This window comes from Aulostomus chinensis, chromosome 18 (assembly GCF_037954235.1).
Source record: "Aulostomus chinensis isolate RoL2024-O1b breed Wild chromosome 18, RoL_Achi_v1.0, whole genome shotgun sequence".
In the NCBI taxonomy this organism is placed as follows: Eukaryota; Metazoa; Chordata; class Actinopteri; order Syngnathiformes; family Aulostomidae; genus Aulostomus; species Aulostomus chinensis.
Window position 1 is genome coordinate 23,726,309 of NC_141337.1, and position 17,456 is coordinate 23,743,764.

Sequence of the window (17,456 nt, forward strand, 5' to 3'; positions counted from 1 at the left end):
TGAAAACAAAATGAGTTTGCAGCCTGAACCCTCCCAGTGAACAATTTGTATTCTACAAAAGGCAACATTTTCACATTTAATTTTTTCCTCCAGGGATTAATACCCAACGGGACCATGTCACAGTCTGGGGTCAAAAATAATTCTGCAGGTCATCCAGTGGTTAGTTGAAAGATATTACAACCATTTTAGTCAGGAATGTAACATCTACCTTCTTCCAGTTGTAAAATATAAAATTTGTTTTGGTGTTGGTTTTGAGTGTGAGTCAAATTGTGCCTGCAGCTGAAAACTAGTATAACCTATAAACAAAACCCAACAACAGCTCTTAATCTAAGTCCTGTCTGACTACAAAGCTAAGCTGATTAATTCTAACTAGCTAATGGGCCCATGAATAATAAATTCTACTTTCCTTAATTATTTTGAGTATGTGACAGTTGTTACTTAAAAGTTAAATTAAAAAAAAATATATATATATATTCATTGTTCTATCTTTAAGAAAAAAGTAATGCCAAAAAGTAAATAAAACAGGTCAAATCTTTTTTTTTTCAGAAAACCTTTGTTTCTCAGGTGAATGCAATGCTATGCTACTTCATTCAGGATTAAAGACAGAGTCCTGCTTATGAGGATGATTCTTTTATGCAAGTCATACCTGATTAATTCATATAAACAACTAATCCTCAAAATAAATGTTTGCTCAATTAAAACTTGCAGGATTTCATAATTTTTAAACTGATTATTTTGTCAATTGAGGTAAAACCAGGGCAGTTATTTTTCATGAAAAAATACCAATTCAATCGAGAAAAACCGGGCCATTTTTAAATAAATGAAAGCTTTAATTGATTCATAACAGACGAATCGTTTCCCCTTCCGTACCCTGGAGTAACTTTGGGTTCAAGTCCGCACTGAGACAGGTTTGTCTGAGCGTCACTTCCTGCAAAGGCAGGAGCTCCACACCCGCCCCATGACGTCATTAGAAGAAATTAAACATGGCCGACAGCTAGTGAGGGATGGCCAGGAACTAGCGGAAAGCGTTGGTAGTAATCGAAATATCTTCTATCCCAGGACGAAGGTATTTGAGTTGGGCAGCTTGTGTGAGCAGTATTTTTTATACATAGATACATCCTCCACACGAACAGGTGGCTTGATTCGATTTTCTTGGTCTGGGAAGGCCCTAGTAATCAGGGCGGTCGTGTTAGCCACGTTAGCATCGGAAGCAGCGTCTGTTTTTTGTTGTTTACCCCACAGTATGTGCTAACAGACTGAAATTGTGAAGACAGTTGTTTTTTTTTATTATTTCGTGTTATTTCTGAGGAGACACGTTGTTTTCAAGGAGGGGCGGTGTATGTGTCCGGACACCTCGGGCTTCCAGTCTGCCTTACACCGCGTTCGCTGACTTCACAACAAAGCCAGAAAGGAGTCTCCACAGTCGTGTCGTTGCGCTACCGGACTGTCGGCCTGTGAACGCCGCGAACAGGAATCATGGATCCGAAGCGCGGGCACGGCAAACCTCACACTAGCAGCAGCAGCAGCGGGGACTCCGGCGGCGGCAGCCCCGCATCCCCATCCAGCAGCTTTGCACCGGCAGGATGCTCGGCTCCGGTGTCCTCGGGCAACGTGTTCGCCAACGACGGCAGCTTCATGGAGATGTTTAAGAAGAAGATGGAGGAGGAGATGAGGAAAAAGGCGCAGGACACAGGAGATGCGACAGCCACAGAACAAGGACAGACACCAGTGGAAAAGAAGCCCCCTCCAGTGACGAGCTTTGTAAGGGGTTTGGCAGTTGTAAGATGAGCTAGCAGTAGTTCTCCTCACACCCAAATTGATGCCTTACTCAAATTGACCCTTGAGCTGTAACGTCCTGAAATAATGGCCAAGTATAAAGTGCAGTATTTCAGACTCAGTGCTTGTTATACTTGCATAGTTGTCTAAACACTGCCTACAGGCAGAATGTAACGTGTAGATGAGTCGAGAGTAGGGGTGCTCTCACAGATGATGGTTTCGCTGGTGGTGCGGCAGGAGACTAAATGTAGACCACCTTCTCTGGTGTAGTCTCCTTCATTGACAGTCCACCTGCAAGGGCTCCTGTAACGGTTTCAGTCTTCTATCCCCTAACCCAGGTGGGGAAGCGCAGAGGCGGGGTGTTCCTAAAGACGGGCATGGTTGCGAAGAAGCAGAAACAGGACACAGAAGTGAGTTTGGGAGCAATGGTGGTAAGCGATGATGGGTATTTTTTTGGTCGCCACTACTAACAGCAGATGCCTCTTGTTCCTGCAGGCTGTTCCAGGCAAGAGCGATGCTTGGTCAAAGTACATGGCTGAGGTGAAAAAGTACAAAGCTCACCAGTGTGGCGACGACGATAAAACCAGACCTCTGGTCAAGTAGGCTCCCGGGGGGCAGACTTGGAGCAACATGTTAGGGGGGCACGAGGGAGATGCTATGCGAAGGCTGGCCAGCTTTGACCTTCACATGCTGCCACGGGGTTGCCCTTCCTCACTATTTGCTCTGACAAACAGTTTTTTCTATTATTTTGTCTTGCTTGTTATTTGATGGACTTCACTGATCTGTTCCAGTGTCAAAAGGTGTTTGAAACTTTGCATACATTGATGAATACTTTCTAAATTGTCTGTTTTATGTTAAAGTTAAATGATTTGTTGTTGGCCAAATCAAGGTTTTGATTAAAACTACACTGCCTGTTTGTGTGGTGTTGTGCATCAGTGAAAAGTTACTGTTAAAGATACTGCCCGGTGAAACACCGAGCCTCGTTCTTTAAAAGTATTTATTCGCATGAGGGGTTTTTTGCCCTCAATTTAGTCTTTTAGACAGGAAGCAAATCTTGATTTACTCCTGGTTCCTGAAGTAGCAGGAAATTTCCCAGGCTTGCAGGGACTTTGGTGAGGTCCACAATCGATGTAGCAAGAGTTAAAGGTTTTGTTTCCCAATTGCAAGAAAAGGTAAAAAAAAAAACACACACACACAAAGAACTAAAGTACTAAATGTATTATATTGCATTGTTCTACCTCAAGGGGCAGCATGGCTCAGAAGTAGAGCAGTCATTAAGCAGCTGAAGGGTCGCTGGTTCCATCCTCACTTCCCCCGGTGACCATTCCAAGTATCCTTGAGCAAGATACTGAACCCCTAATGTCTCCTGATGGCCCTTTGATGGACTGGTGACCCATCCTGGGTGAACCCTGCCTCTCCCCCAATGTCAGCTGGGATAGGCTCCAGCCTCCCTGTGACCCTTAACGGATGGGCGGAGTAGAAAATGTTCTACCTCAGTAGTCAAAAGCACTTCATGACGTTGACTGATTCACACACTCACAGATGGAGGGTTCCTACGTACTCACGGGGAGTTATGGGTTCCTACATGGGCGGCATGGCTCAGGGTAGAGGTAGAGTGGCCGTCCAGCAACTTAAGGGTTGCTGGTTCGATCCCTGACCCCGGTGACCATGTCAAAGTGTCCTTGAGCAAGATACTGAACCAATAATTGTGAGTGGGTTGGCGCCTTGCATGGCAGCCTCCACCATCAGTGTGTGTGTGTGTGTGTGTGTGTGTGAACGGGTGAATGAGATGACACTGTAAAGCGCTTTGAGTGCCGCTAAGGTAGAAAAGCGCTCTATAAAATTGAGTCCATTTACGTGCCACCACACCAATGAGTAAGAACATTTCATTCCAGTGCCCTGGAGAAGCCACAGGGCGAAAAAACAAAACATTTGGAGGCCAGAAGAGAACGTTTTCCCTCAATTTCATTATTTAAGATTAAATCAATTTAGAGAACAAGTTATCTTGTGGCCTCAAAACATGTTTTTCTCTGCATGCACACGAAGGAGAAAAAACAACCTCCGGCCCCTCCAGGTCTGCGGAATCCATGACTATGGTCCAATGTTGGAGTCACTGGTCCTGGAGCATTGATTGCACTTCATATACATACTCAACTTGCAACAAGCTACTACCTTGCGAAAGATTTTAATTAAAAGCAGTTTGAGTTCTATACAGAAAATTCATTCAAGTACATTGAAAAAAGTGTACAGCTTGAAAAAAGCTCAAATTCAGCAATTTGCAGTTTACATTTCTTACAAGTATCAGTGATAATTACATTAAGAGAATAAAAACAGCACCAAATAGACACCGACCATGCATCAGAGGGAAACTTACAAAGGCACACGTTCAATCCCACCCACCACATTCACATCCTCACACACTCACACACACACACACCTAAAAATATCTCATTCCTTTCCCTTCCACAGTGATATAGGTCTATCTTGTAAACATTGACAAGCTGTATTTGTCATTTTGATTTCTATGAAGAATAGCATTTAAAAAGGTTTTTTTTTTAAAGTTAAATTTAACTGGTAGTCATAGTGAAAAGTTGACCTCGGGTCAGACTGAGCATCACTGTAGGATTCATTGTGATCCGTCACTGATCCTTCCCCAGGTGTCCTGACGTCCCATCGTTTCATTGGACTGCATCCAGCAGGCGGTGAGGTCCGGCTGGATCATAGAGTCTTCCTCTTTGCATCAGCTCCCTGGCTTTGACTGACATCTAGACAGGAACAGCAGAGGTCTGGATATGTCAGTGAAGAACATTGACAGCCAAAAACACAGAGGCTACAACAGAGATCAAACTGCTAACATGACTACTGAAGGGGCATGCAACCAGTGACAGACCAGCAAAGCACAGAACTGGACAGAAAGACAATCGCAGACAGAAAACATCAGACACTTGGAAAAGAGAACGGCAGGAGAGGGGGTAAATGGAGCAAGATTTATGGGGGAGGGAGGGGCAGATTTTACCTGAGAAAGCGAGCTGCAAGTGAGGAGGCAGAGCAACCTGAGACCCTGACTGGAGACTCTTATACAGATCTGAGGAGACAGGACAGGGGGACAAGAAACGAGGGAGCAGGAAATGAGGACGTAACAGATTCCAACAACAGGAGGGAAGAGAGGATGACAGTGAGGGCAGAAGGGAAAGGAGAGAGGTAATGACCGCCAAACGTGAGGCGTTTGAAAAAAAGGGGCATCATTAAAGCAAAAGAGAAGAAAAGGGAGAAAAGAAAATGAGGGAAATGAAGCAAACAAATTGGAATAATGTCAAACGGGGGAAAAAAAAACACACAAGCTTACATCCAGACTCACAATGTGATGATAAAACAAGTGATGCTACAACAGAAAACACAAAACAAAGTCTACACAGCAGTAACTAAACAGACAACAGCAGAGGAACACACAAAACCTGCCTCGTGTGTTCAGCCACTTCTCTTTTACACACTATTATAGTTGAAACCTGCCAACTGTTACATTTGTGTGTGTGTGTGTGGGGGGGGGGCAGAATTTAGACTGAAACGCAGGATTCTGTGCTGCACTCACTCTGGGTCAGGGTAGAGAATGGTGCATTGCTACTAGCTGCAGACCCGCTGGCTGCTGGGTTGGAGCTCGCTGTTCCCAGCGGCGGCAGATTCAGCAGTGAGGGGAACTGGAAGGGCAGTGACACAGGCACCAGGCCCCCCAACATCCCGAACCCCAGGGGAAGAGACTGGGCGGAGCCAAGCAGACTGCTGCCGCCTGCAGTGGAAACCTAAGCAAGACACACAAAATAACAACGACCACACAAACAAAGGATGAGCTTCTCATTCCTGGATGACTATAGAAACCCATAAAAAAACGTTTTTGTAATGCGGGGCACTACAGTTGTACATCGGAGGAATTGATGCATTCACTTCAGATGGAAGACTTCACGCACTGAGTTTGAATCAATAAGCTAAATCATGCATTTGGTCCCGTTCGATCTGAAACGCCCAGAATGGATAACCATGAAGTCACATGTATTTAGTATAGTGCTGTCGAGAGGTAAAGTTCTGAAAACGAGAGTAGTTAATAGTTACCCCCAAAATTTGAATACAACATCAAGGTTCCCCATTATTAGGCGTTTTGAGGGATCATGCATGACATCTACCGACCAATCAGATCGGAGTTTGGAGGGACCCACCTGTGGCAACTGAGAAGCGAGAGACGCGACTGGCTTGGCCCCCTGAGGTGTCCCGCCCCCTGGCCTCTGACGCTGGCCTGGATTGGCAGAGGCCATTGTGGGGGAGGCACTGGATCCTGAATGCTTGCTAATGGGCGAGGTGTTAATAAGGCTGGTGTTGGCGGTGCTGCTGTTGGTGAGGGTCTTCGGGTTGCCTTGAGGAGTGAAGCTGCCTTGACCGGGCTTGGTGGTTCCTGCTTGGGCACCTGAGAATGGCGGGCGGAACCCTGCTGGGCTTTTGGGAGAGTACTGGTGTATGGAGGGTGTTGCCTGAGACCTGGGGCTTTGAGAGATGGAGGGTGAGGTTGAGGTGGGGGTGGTGACAATAGGGTTGGGGGTGCGGGGTGTGAGTTTGACAATGGGCGGGATGCTGCTGTGGGTGGACTTGGTGAGGGTGGCATGCATAGGGGTGATGAAGTTGGACTGCTGCTGGGGCTGCACCGGGAGGGTCTGAGAGAGGGAGGGGGAGGATTTGCTCTGAGGGATCAGGGGCACACGAGTCGTGTGGAGGGTTTTGGGGGTCAGGTGCACAGTTGAGGGGAGGGTGTGTGGCCGCGACTGAGGTGATGTAACGATGAGTGTGTCACCACTATTAGTTTTACTGTTATTGCTGCATTTGAGGATGCCAGAAGGGGGAGTGGAGACCCCCATCTTTGATCCTGGGGGTACAAGTGGCGATGCAGTGGGTGGTGGGCGTGGTTTAGATGGTGTACCTGGGGCAGGTGCGTTGGTTTTTGCCACACACACCCCCACAGGTCTCTGACTGTTCAACACTGAATGTCTGTGCACCTGCGCCGTGCCTTTAACGACCCCCATCCCATCCACCCTTGCTGAGGTCAGAGGAGAGGATGTGACGGATGAGGGCCGAGACAGAGAGGGGGACGAAGAGGTAGAGATGTAGTGAGGTGCACTGGAGGTGGGTGTGCTGACAGAGGGCTTTTTGTGCTGCTGGATGAGTGGTGAAACAGGAAGAGGAGAGGGGTTGGGGGCCGTTTTAGGTCCCTCGGGGGAGGGAGGACTGTCCCCTTGTGCCAGGCCCTTTGCTGCATTGCCAAGAATGGCAAGCGCCTGAGAAATGGAGTCTAGAGAGGGAGCTGTCAGGTCCTCGTCAAGGGAATCGAGACATATGGGCTCAGCCGGTGACTGAGGAGGTCGCTTAGCAATCTGGGTACCAGGGGAAGGAGTGGCACCTGTTGAAGGTGTGGTCCGTTGAACCCACACAGCCTCCTGAAAAATACAGGTTCAATAAATGTGATCACACAAAACCAAGAATGTATCTAAAGAACACTGACTTGACACTTCAGCTGGCAGAGAGAAACTAACAAGTGGTGATCTGAGATGTGGAAATCCTTCATTTTAAATAATAAGGGAGGTCACAGATGCTTCTGATTGCTATTTCACCCTACTAGCACTTTGCTATTCACTGTTCCAAATCATTGAGCACATTAGCATTGTTGATCCTGCCACAGGATCAGTTGGGCGGACGATCTGTTCCGACAAGCCTCAAGTGTACAACACTACCCAATTGCTGGGAGGAGCAAAGCAGACCCATAATTGTCCTGATCATCTTCTTGTGTAGGGTCGGCAGCATGCCTGGAACGCACTGGTGAAACGGGCAGTGCGTTGTGTCGGCAGAGCGTTGCCAGGGTTTTTAAGCAGGCACACTGGCTCAGTTTGTTCTGGCTGCCCAGCTGCACAAACTGAGCCTCTTCTGTAAGGAATTCTTTCAATTTAAATGCGTATGTTGTGTGACAAGAAAGAAGACATGTCACAATGAAATAGACATGTATGTCAAAGCTGACTGCCATAACCATGGATGCACTCATGTTCTCATCATGGAGGGACCCAGGTCGTTGGAGGACCAAGTGGCATTGATAACTTACCTTTGGCTTAACCTTGGGTGCTGGGATCATCTTCTTCTTTGCTCTATATTGAACAGACATCAGTGAGAGAAACTAGATCAATCGTGAGGAAGAAGAAGAAACTGGGATCTAAAATGTTGCCTGACTTACGTGTAGCCGGTGAGATGACCATGAGCCATGATGCTCTCCTTAAACAGCATCCTATCACAAAGGAAAGCAAGTCCAAATGAAGGGGGTTGAAATCTTGGTCACGGTCACATGTACTCAAGAGCAACACACACACCTGGCCTGCATCCAGCCCTTAGGCCAGAGGGGTTTGACTTCATTCTCCATGAAGGCTTTCAGATAGTCTTCTGGTGACAGCAAGTTCTTGCCCTCCAGCTCATAGCAGCTCAGCTTCACCCGCACCAAGTTACATAGCAATGCCCTGCAAAACACACACCTCCTCCGTCACTATGGATTCTCAATGCTTCTCAAAGTCCAAAAAAGCTGCTGATCACATTCGGCAATGGGTGAATCTAAGAATACGTTTTCTTGTGTCTGATGTTCTGTGTGATTGAGCATTGTTTGATTGATTTTAGTGTCAGTGCACAAATTGCATGATTTGTGTGTGTGTGTGTGTGTGTGTGTGTGTGTGTGTGTGTGTATGTGTTCCAACTACAGCTTCAATGTAACTGATGAAATCAATGTTTCGGGAAAATCATCCTGAAAAAATGTAATCACAATATTTCAGGGGAATTTGCCATACTGATATTCCTTACAACAGCCATCTTTTTCCAAAGACTCACATCGCTGACTACCTAATTCACATTCATCTATTACCACAAGGTGGCGGCAGCAGCAGCAGCATTCAAGTTGCAATACTAATGCAGTATAAATCAAATTGATATAAAAGTAAGTTGTTTTCCAGGGGCGGCACGGCTCAGAGGTAGAGTGGTTGTCCAGCAACAAAAGGGTCACTGGTTCCATCCTCACTTCCCCTGGTAACCATGTCAAAGTATGGTGATGGACTGACCCACTCAGGATGAACCTGCCACTAGCCCATTGTCAGCTAGGAGAGGCTCCAGCCCCCCCGCAACCCTTAATGGATAAGCGGTATACAAAATGGATGGATGGATGAGTTGTTTTCGTGCCTTGGGAATCTTTTGCAAAAGTATGACATAATTTATCAAGAACTTAACATTTAACCATATTATAATATTATGATATATATATATAATATATTATTATAATATTACACATTTGTATTTGCACACACGCACGCACACAGGAGTCACAGCTAAACAAACCGTTTCGTGATTCGTAACATTCTCACCTGTTTGAGAAATTGGCAGTAGTTGTTCCAGCCGTGGTCTATGTACACCATCAGGCTGCCACCTGTTTGGGTCTTCAGCCTGACCACACATCCATGGATGAGGCCAAAAATAACTCCACTGACAATAGTGTAGCTGCTAGCTCGTCATGGAACTCATCATACATCATAGGCAAGGATGTTTTTGAAAATTAACTTCTACCTGGGCTGTTATAGTTATTGTATTAGTAACTGTATTTAAACCTTTTTCAACTCTTTGGATAAGCTTCATATCCTTAGCCAAACAATACACGAGGTTCAAAAAATAAATGGAACACATATTCATCACAATGGAACTCCTTAGTCAAAAACTTTTTTCGGGAAAACAACCAGTCCAGTTTGGAAGCAATAATGATCGTGAATCAATTTCACCTGTGCAACTGGGACAGACAACAGGTGGAAAGGAGACACAATTAGCAAGACAACCCCTGTGAAGGAATTGACTTGCAAGTGGTCACAGACTATTTCCCTCTCCTTGTCCTTTCTGAATGATTCTTGGCAAGTTTAGCATTTTTTCCAGTGCCCTGGTGAACTAGTGATAGCATGAGGAGTATCTGCAGCCCAGAGAAGTTGCTCAGGTGGCACAGCTCCCCCAGGATGGCACATCCATATGTGCACAGTGAACAGAAGGTTTGCTGTGTCCCCCAGCAGTGTCAAGAGTGTGAAGGAGAGACCGGGAGACAGGCCAGTACACCAGGAGAGGTACAACCCAGCAGCAGGACTGCTATCTGCCAGAACCCTACAGAATGAGCTTCAGCAGGCCATTTGTGTGCATGTTTTTGTCCAAACTGCCAGAAACAGACTCAATAAGGGCAGCATGAGAGCCACACATCCCCAAATGGGGCCTGTACCCACTGCCAGGCACCTTGCAGCTCAATGGGCATTTGGCAGAGAACACCAAAATTGGCCGATTTGACATCGGTGCCCCATTCTCTTGAACCCAATCAAGCACTTCTGTGATATCATGTATCGTTGCATCCACCACCACCACTACTATCAGACTTTTCAGGAGCTGACTGACGCTCAGATCCACATATGAAAGGAGACCATCTGTAGTCTCATCAGGAGCCTGCCCTGACATTGTCTGGGGTGCACAAGGGCAAATTGAGGCCATACACGCGACTGAGCCACACTGACTTGTCTTAAGGAAATTCACAGAAGTTGGATCAGACTCTCATCTCATTTTTCCACTTTGAATTTGAATATCATTCTGGAATCCAGTCCTCAAAGGGTTGATTTTGGTTTCTATTTATCATGCTTACCTTATTTTGTTTACAACAAATTACACTATGCAATCAATTAAGTTCTGGGATGAGTGTGTAATTAAGTGTTCCCTTTTTTTTTTTTTTTGGAGCAGTATATAATCAAGCGACTTTCATCCACCATTTGCCCTTTGTAGTATTGAGTGCAACTTAGAAGGGCTCTAGCTATGCTTCGAGTCAGGCCTGCATTAGATTTTGAGCTGCACTTCACCTTTACAATCTGTTCACATGCAATGTTGTGTTTTTGCTTTAAGTGGTGAAAACATTCTTTGGCGTCATGGATTCAGTACATACTTAACACATTAGAGTGCCTTATAAACATATCCTCACAGATGAAGTAGCTCCCAGCACTCGTGGTGTTGTGAAACCCACTGTGGGCAGCAAGTCCATGTCACACAGCTGCATTGTTTCTATCATTATATGGCACTTTTTTACTACATAAAAATGAATACCAGTGTTATCCAACAATATGACATGGCCTTACCCAGAACTTTTCTGGAATTATGCTTATTTGCTATTTTACCCATAGCCAGAAAATAAGGCAGAGACGCACTGTTCCTCTATGTGTGCATTAGGGAGAGACTCGCTGACTGTTACTTAGCTTAGCACAATGAATAATGGTGGATGGGAAGTGTGAGCATACCTCTGTCTAAACTCACCAAATACTTTTATCTAAAATGCTCTCTGCCTTCATTAATATAACTTGGTTGTGCAGAACATTCACTTTAAGTTACAATATCAAGATATTGTTATTTTAGAATTACACACACAGTTGGAATTCCTTTCCTGACGAAGACACTGGTCAAAGAGATTTTACACCATTATAACTCCGACCAAGCAAAACAAAGCATTTGTTAATGACTCAAAGAGTGACTTCTAATAATCATGGACAACTATGTAAGGGAGAATGAGGAGGATTTACTTCTGGACAACCCAATATCCTTAAATTTAACTATTGGATTTTTTTGACAGAGGTATGCACTTCCATCCACTACCATTCATTGAGCTCAGCTAACAAGCTGTCAGCTGATCTTTGTTTGTCTCAGCTCCTGAGTGCACATACAGAGGGGATCTATTCTCTTGTCTGTCTCTGGGTGGGAAACAGACCCAAACTCCCAAAAGGTTCCCATATTCCTACACATGCTTAAGGTCTTTCTAAGGGCAGCAAACATGTAGCATATGAATAAATGAACCTCAATTCCTCTGTGAAACTGACCTGAGTTTGTCATCCCAGATGAACTTCTTTCGAGGCCCCATCACCCTCTTGCCTGGTTTCTCATCATCGTCGTCTTCTGAGCCATTTTTCTCACCCTCCTCAGACTGCTGCCTGTGAACAGAGGGACAACAGCGAAGCTTTTGTGAACTGAAATACTGACAGTGATAACCCACAAGTCGCAGCTGACATGAGGAGTGCCCTTACTTTGCCACCTTGGCAATACAGTCCATGTTGTACCGCGCGATCTGCTCTGGCATCACGCTACACACTGCCAGCTTCAGCTTCAGCAGGGGCGCACGGAGGCGGTCATCCTGTAGGTTGATGAGTGTAAGCACAGTGAGAAATGTGCCACACACACACACACACACACGGGAGCACACTTGTATCTAAATATAGAAACTAGTGACAAGCACCTTGCTGGCAGAATAACAAGAACTTTAGTCGTCATGCTCAGACCTCATCATTTCACATAATTTTGTGATTTTAACTTAAAGTGGAAGTCATTGGTTGTCTAAACAATCACAATCACATCAAAAAGATGAGAAACACTCAGGCATGCTGCAAATCTAAGAATCTAAGGTCTAAGAAAAACACCTGGATGTTGAGGCTGAGCTTCTTGAGGCGTTTCAGCAGAGCTTCTTTATTGCAGGGAACAAAGGCCTCCAGGTGAGAGTAGACAGCCGAACGTACATCTGATGGCTGCTCCTGAACCTGCAACTCAATACTAACAGATAGACAGATGGACAATTACATATGATTTATATTTCACATACATCAGCAGAAAGGAAAAAAACTGAGTGCTACTCACTCCAGGAGGATATTGTTCATGTCCAACGTGAAGAACTTCTTCCTGCCCTCTTCATCAAACAGACGGGATGCCTGGAACATTAAACACACAACGAACAGAACTTGAGCAACACTGCTTTTTGGAGAGAAAATGCCACAGTCTTTGACACAGCTAGATGACATGTCACATTAAGTCCAAAGCCATATTCACACCTGGTTTTAAGACTCATCCTGATGTAATCCAATCCCAATTGGACAGCTCTCTCAAGTGTGATCACATTTGATTTAAAATGTGCCTCCTATGACCACTTGTGATTGGATCTCACCGTCCCACTCTCTCTTCAAATAAACACCTACTCTTCTTCCGTTTGCACCTTTTTAACCAGCATATAGTCATGCATATCCAAATCATACAGAAATTAAACGCATGTATTTTTTTGCTGTTGATTTTGTTCATCAATACATCCAACTCATGTCTATCACTGACATTTATAATTCTCAATGAATTATTCCCTTGTTTGGGTTGATATGTCTGGTTTACAATTTAATTGTGTGAGTGAGTGTGTGTGTGTGTGTGGGTGGGTGGGTGAGTCGATGGAAATAAATGTGAAGTAACATAACAAGGAGACAGCTGGAGACTTTCTATTTGCTAGTGTTACAGTCAAGATTCAATCAGCATATTTTCCTATGCAATGCGTTACACTGTCAGCGTCAATCTGACAAGGACGAGTCAAAGCACCAAAAGTGTGCCTCTTATTGCCAAGTCTTCACAGGAGTGAGTTGCATCATGAACACACCATTGTAACAGACATTCTATGCCATCTGAGAAGATACTGAAACTCATACCGCTCTTAGGTCCTCAATGCGCTTGGAGAGTGGGCCTGGGAGTCCACTGGGCAGGGGGGGAGGGGACATCATATTACCCTGCAACACACGGCCTCCACCTGCTTTGTGTCCCATTCCAAAGGAGCCATTCTCCCCCTGTGCTGGGCTGGATGGCTGAGGGGAGTCCAGCATCCCAAAGTCCAAATCACCCATCATGTCCTGCAAAATGTCATTATTGGCTGATCCCAACAGTGACATTACAGTCGGGTCAGAAGTCAGGTCAGCCATGCTGCAATCATTGCTGCCAGCAGCCTTGGGCTGGGCATTGAGGAGAGCATTATTGGCGGTGGGCACTTTGGCATTGGGTCGAGGCAGACCAGCACCAGCCACGTTCCTCTTTCGCATCTCTTCCTTCTCACGGGTGAAGCGACGCAGCATGTTGGCCAAGTGGATTGAGTCCTTCATTAGCTTTTTCCGCTTTTTCTTTTCGGGCCGGTGAACATTCAGGGCTGAAACCCTGCAGGAGCACACAAAACGCAACAAAGAAAATACACTTAACAGATGGTGGAAAGAAAACAGCTCTCGTCAGTAGCTTGTCATGCTGCTGAGCTGTACTGAGTTCTGCTAAGATGTGTTTCTAATATTTTGTCCATCATTGTTAAATGTACAGTACCACATTAGTTGTATCTAAATGTACTGAATAATCCAGCAAGTGAGTGCAGGACCACTATCCCGGCTAGGAGGTTAATGAGGTGCTGATGGGAACCCATGACACATCCTGCGTTCAGCTGTAAAACAGAATTTCGTCAACTAATTTCCCAAACAGGAAATACTTTATACGATTGTGCTTAAGGCATCTCATCATTTCCCTCTATGAACATGATAATAGCAGGTCGAGAGCAAGCCTGCAAGAAAAAAAATGAAGACACATTAAAACCTCACCCGGGTTTTGGTAATTTATTCTTCCTGGGTTTCTTGACTTCCAAAATTCCACCATCTTGCTTTTTCCTTCGTTTTTTTATCACCCGCTCTTCGCCATCTTTCATTTTCTGAAATCAAATCCAAAAAAATGTGGTCCATTACTGGTTTTCAGCCCAGTAAATTGAGAGAAAAAAAAAGAAAAGAAAAGAAAGACAATCTTCCAGCACTCACACATGCTTTTGATGTTCACACAAGTGTAAAGAAGAATAAATGTACCTTGAAATGATTATTCTCCGTGCTGGCCCCTTCTCCTTCAGAGTCGGACGCGGCCCGGAACTGCAGAGTGCCTGTGTTGATGTAGAAGCCTCCATGTTTTGTGGTGAGAGAGGCAGGTACCAGCTCATCGTACTGTACACAGGAGACATTTACAATCACTGCTACAAAGTGCTGCTGTTGTTCCAAAGGGATTTCCTATTCGCACTGCATGATCAACCAATTCACAACTTTAAAGCCAGCCTCTGTAATTACATAACAGCAATTACTTTGAACAGTACTGAATAAATTGCTATATTTTTTAAAGTTATTTTAATTACCAATTATTGAATTATGTAAAACATGGTTATGTAGGTTTGAGTTTAAGTTGAGAAATTCAAAACTATCAGTTTATTTGTGAATTTATAACAAAGCCACTGGACTCATAATATCATTTGTTTATTAAATCACAATGTTGTATACAACAATTGTGACTTTCTCACAGAGTCCTGCCGCAATAATTCACATAAAACTGAACTTTACGTACTTTAGTGCTAATCATCACAGTTTACAACTGTTAGTTAGTATACAATAAATAAATAATAGATGAATTCTTTTACCAGAAAACAGAACACAATACACTGAAACTACAAGAACACAAATAAATAGAACTGACTGAAAAAGGGATGTCAAATGTCAGATTTTAAGAGCACGTTTTCCACCGACATACTTTGTCACTCCATGTGGTCGTCTGATATGTCAGTGCTCATCAACACAGCACTCAAGTTTCAAAAAATAATTGCTGTAAATTAAATTAAACAACAAATCTTTTAGCTGTTTGGTGATAGAAACATCCCAGTCATCACTTAAAAACTACTTTACTGTGAATAGCAGAGTCGCAAAACAACATTTATGATGAAGTGCGTTTTGGCAAAATGGGAACTCACAGCCTCTGAATTGTCAATGAAGGGGTCAGTCTCATCATAGCCATAACCAATGTCGATAAGATCCTGCATCCTGTCCTTCTTCTTCTTTGAGCCACCACCCTGCAAACAGCGAAGATAAACACTTTACTACAGCGTCCTCACTGTGGCAGCCATGCCAAAGAATTACTTACATATTTACTCTCAAACTTCCTAGCCATCTCTTCGACCTCTCTTCTCTCCCTCTCATCGTCAGCAAAGGGGTCGTTTGGGTCTAGGGGAGGTGCAAGACCTTTAGGGACAGTTAGACCTGGAGGCTTTTCCTGAAGGGAACAAGGGCATTTGCAAAAGAGAGACATCTGATTACCAGGCTCTATACCTCATCCACATCTTTTTTCTCAACAACAAAAATTCAGTGTTCCTGATTAAACCCCTGTCCAGATCATGGCTCTAACAACTGGAGAATGACACTGGCATGGGTCACAGACGTGTGCCTCTTAAATACATGTACATTGACAAACCTAATACAACCATTGACAACTAAAAGCCACCAATATGTGCAAGAATGACGTGTGGCTCAGTGCACCACTCCCTGGGGGTGCCGGGTTGGACGCCCCGCAGGAGGGTTGCACGAGTCCACCCCTGCTCCCATCGTAATGCTCGATAACTCCTCACCTGAGAAGCAGTGGAGTGGACCAGCTCGCTGTAGCTAAATTCGGCAGAACCTCTGTCACTTGGCTCGCTGAGGGAGAGATTGAGGCGGACAGTCGGTTTGGTCTGTCCAGTGTCGGCGTCAGCTCCCTTCGTGTTGCCAAACAGACCCCCACAACCTCCTGACCCAATGGCCGCGACACTTGCACCACCAGCTTTTCCAAAAGTGATGTCGACGGCCTCGTCTTCGCGACGGCGTTTCTTGCTGGACTCCTGGGTCGGTGGAGAGGTGTTGAAGGACGAAATGGTGACGAACGGCACTTTCCTCGGCTCTGCCATTTGACTGGCACGCGAAACCGGGAGCGCGAAGCTCCTCTGAGGCTGGAAAGCTAACCTTAGGTACAGTCGACAGCTACAGCTAGCTAGCTAGCTAGCTGTAGCTAGCTTCCTCGGAATGAGTGCTGCACGCGACACTATGACTTTTACCCCCTCTCCGCCCGTTTTAATCCATAAAGTATTCTACCTGGCGCGGGCCCCGTCACCTATGAGGGACTTGAAGAGTGGGAAATCGCAGTTTTAAGTGCTTCCATGAAACTGGTGGTTAGCTACCGCAAGGAGGATTCTATAGTAGCCATCTTGATCATTATTATCATTATTCCGTGGTTGGGCGTGCGTATGAAAAGAAGCGGAAGCCGTGGAGGAAAGGAAAGTGTTTGACCAATAGCAGAGCCGAAAGCACTCGCGGACACGCCCACCCGCTATACAAGCGCGAATGTGGAGATGATTGTTCTGGTCAGGCGGGATGTGGGACTCCTGAGGATCTCTGCTTACTACACCGAGAACACAAAGAAACCTGTGCTATGCAACAATACTGCCTTTTCCAACTGCATTACAGTGACTTATTAACCAGTTTAAAAAAGTAAATTACCGAATTACATTTGATGCGTTTACTGGACCAAAATACCCCCCCCCCCCCAATTAGGGACAATTTAATTTTAGAAATTTAAACATTTCAAGTCGTGTACAAGAGATCCCATGACATTGTAACACTGGTTTCTTTGGCTTGGATGTTTACTCTGGCCTCAAAAATACCTTTGCAAGACCAGTGCTTGTCTGAAACAGGGTACTGAAAGGTTTTGCAACATACCAAAGCTGCATCATTCGTACACAGGGAGGAATGTGGACATTGTAACATTTTATACAGCACTTCTCTGCCTCACAGGGTAACTTCCTGCTGAGGTGCAAGGCAGGATGTGCCAGCTACAGAAACAAGAGCACACCAGGAGTTCCACATGTGACAAATTTCTATGCTAGTTTTGATTACCCACAACCAAGTTAAGTCATGTGCCACTGTTGTATTGAAGTCTATAAACATGTTCAATTT

At 45.0% G+C, this 17,456-nt stretch overlaps 2 protein-coding genes across 3 annotated transcripts; one reads left to right on the plus strand and one right to left on the minus strand.

The window, feature by feature from the left end:
* The first annotated feature begins 954 nt into the window (after positions 1-954).
* Positions 955-2,692, plus strand: trir (telomerase RNA component interacting RNase). The gene is made up of 3 exons (XM_086184852.1): positions 955-1,761; positions 2,115-2,186; positions 2,272-2,692. The coding sequence occupies exons 1-3, from the start codon at positions 1,477-1,479 to the stop codon at positions 2,377-2,379; spliced, it is 465 nt and encodes a 154-aa protein (XP_086040978.1). The 5' UTR covers positions 955-1,476; the 3' UTR covers positions 2,380-2,692.
* Positions 2,693-3,945: 1,253 nt separating this feature from the next.
* On the minus strand, positions 3,946-16,728 carry ubn2b (ubinuclein 2b). 2 transcript variants are annotated; one of them, XM_086185396.1, is made up of 17 exons: positions 16,097-16,728; positions 15,616-15,744; positions 15,446-15,544; positions 14,523-14,654; positions 14,268-14,374; positions 13,347-13,842; positions 12,523-12,593; positions 12,309-12,438; positions 11,919-12,025; positions 11,715-11,825; positions 8,169-8,312; positions 8,036-8,086; positions 7,907-7,949; positions 5,985-7,250; positions 5,366-5,573; positions 4,793-4,861; positions 3,946-4,541 (listed from the first exon to the last, which is right to left on the minus strand). In XM_086185396.1, the coding sequence occupies exons 1-17, from the start codon at positions 16,409-16,411 to the stop codon at positions 4,495-4,497; spliced, it is 3,525 nt and encodes a 1,174-aa protein (XP_086041522.1). In that variant the 5' UTR covers positions 16,412-16,728; the 3' UTR covers positions 3,946-4,494. The 2 variants fall into 2 exon arrangements, with proteins under 2 accessions (XP_086041522.1, XP_086041523.1); XM_086185397.1 differs by lacking the exon at positions 4,793-4,861.
* Between the last annotated feature and the right edge of the window lie 728 nt (positions 16,729-17,456).

Excerpts from the sequence above, each read along its gene's own strand:
- trir (XM_086184852.1), top strand. The coding sequence starts at position 1,477 with ATGGATCCGAAGCGCGGGCACGGCAAACCTCACACTAGCAGCAGCAGC. Across the intron at positions 1,762-2,114 it reads CCCCTCCAGTGACGAGCTTT|GTGGGGAAGCGCAGAGGCGG; the intron begins GTAAGGGGTTTG and ends CCCCTAACCCAG. Across the intron at positions 2,187-2,271 it reads AGCAGAAACAGGACACAGAA|GCTGTTCCAGGCAAGAGCGA; the intron begins GTGAGTTTGGGA and ends TTGTTCCTGCAG.
- ubn2b (XM_086185396.1), bottom strand. The coding sequence starts at position 16,411 with ATGGCAGAGCCGAGGAAAGTGCCGTTCGTCACCATTTCGTCCTTCAAC. Across the intron at positions 13,843-14,267 it reads AATAAATTACCAAAACCCGG|GGTTTCAGCCCTGAATGTTC; the intron begins GTGAGGTTTTAA and ends GTGCTCCTGCAG. Across the intron at positions 4,862-5,365 it reads ATTCTCTACCCTGACCCAGA|ATCTGTATAAGAGTCTCCAG; the intron begins GTGAGTGCAGCA and ends CTGTCTCCTCAG.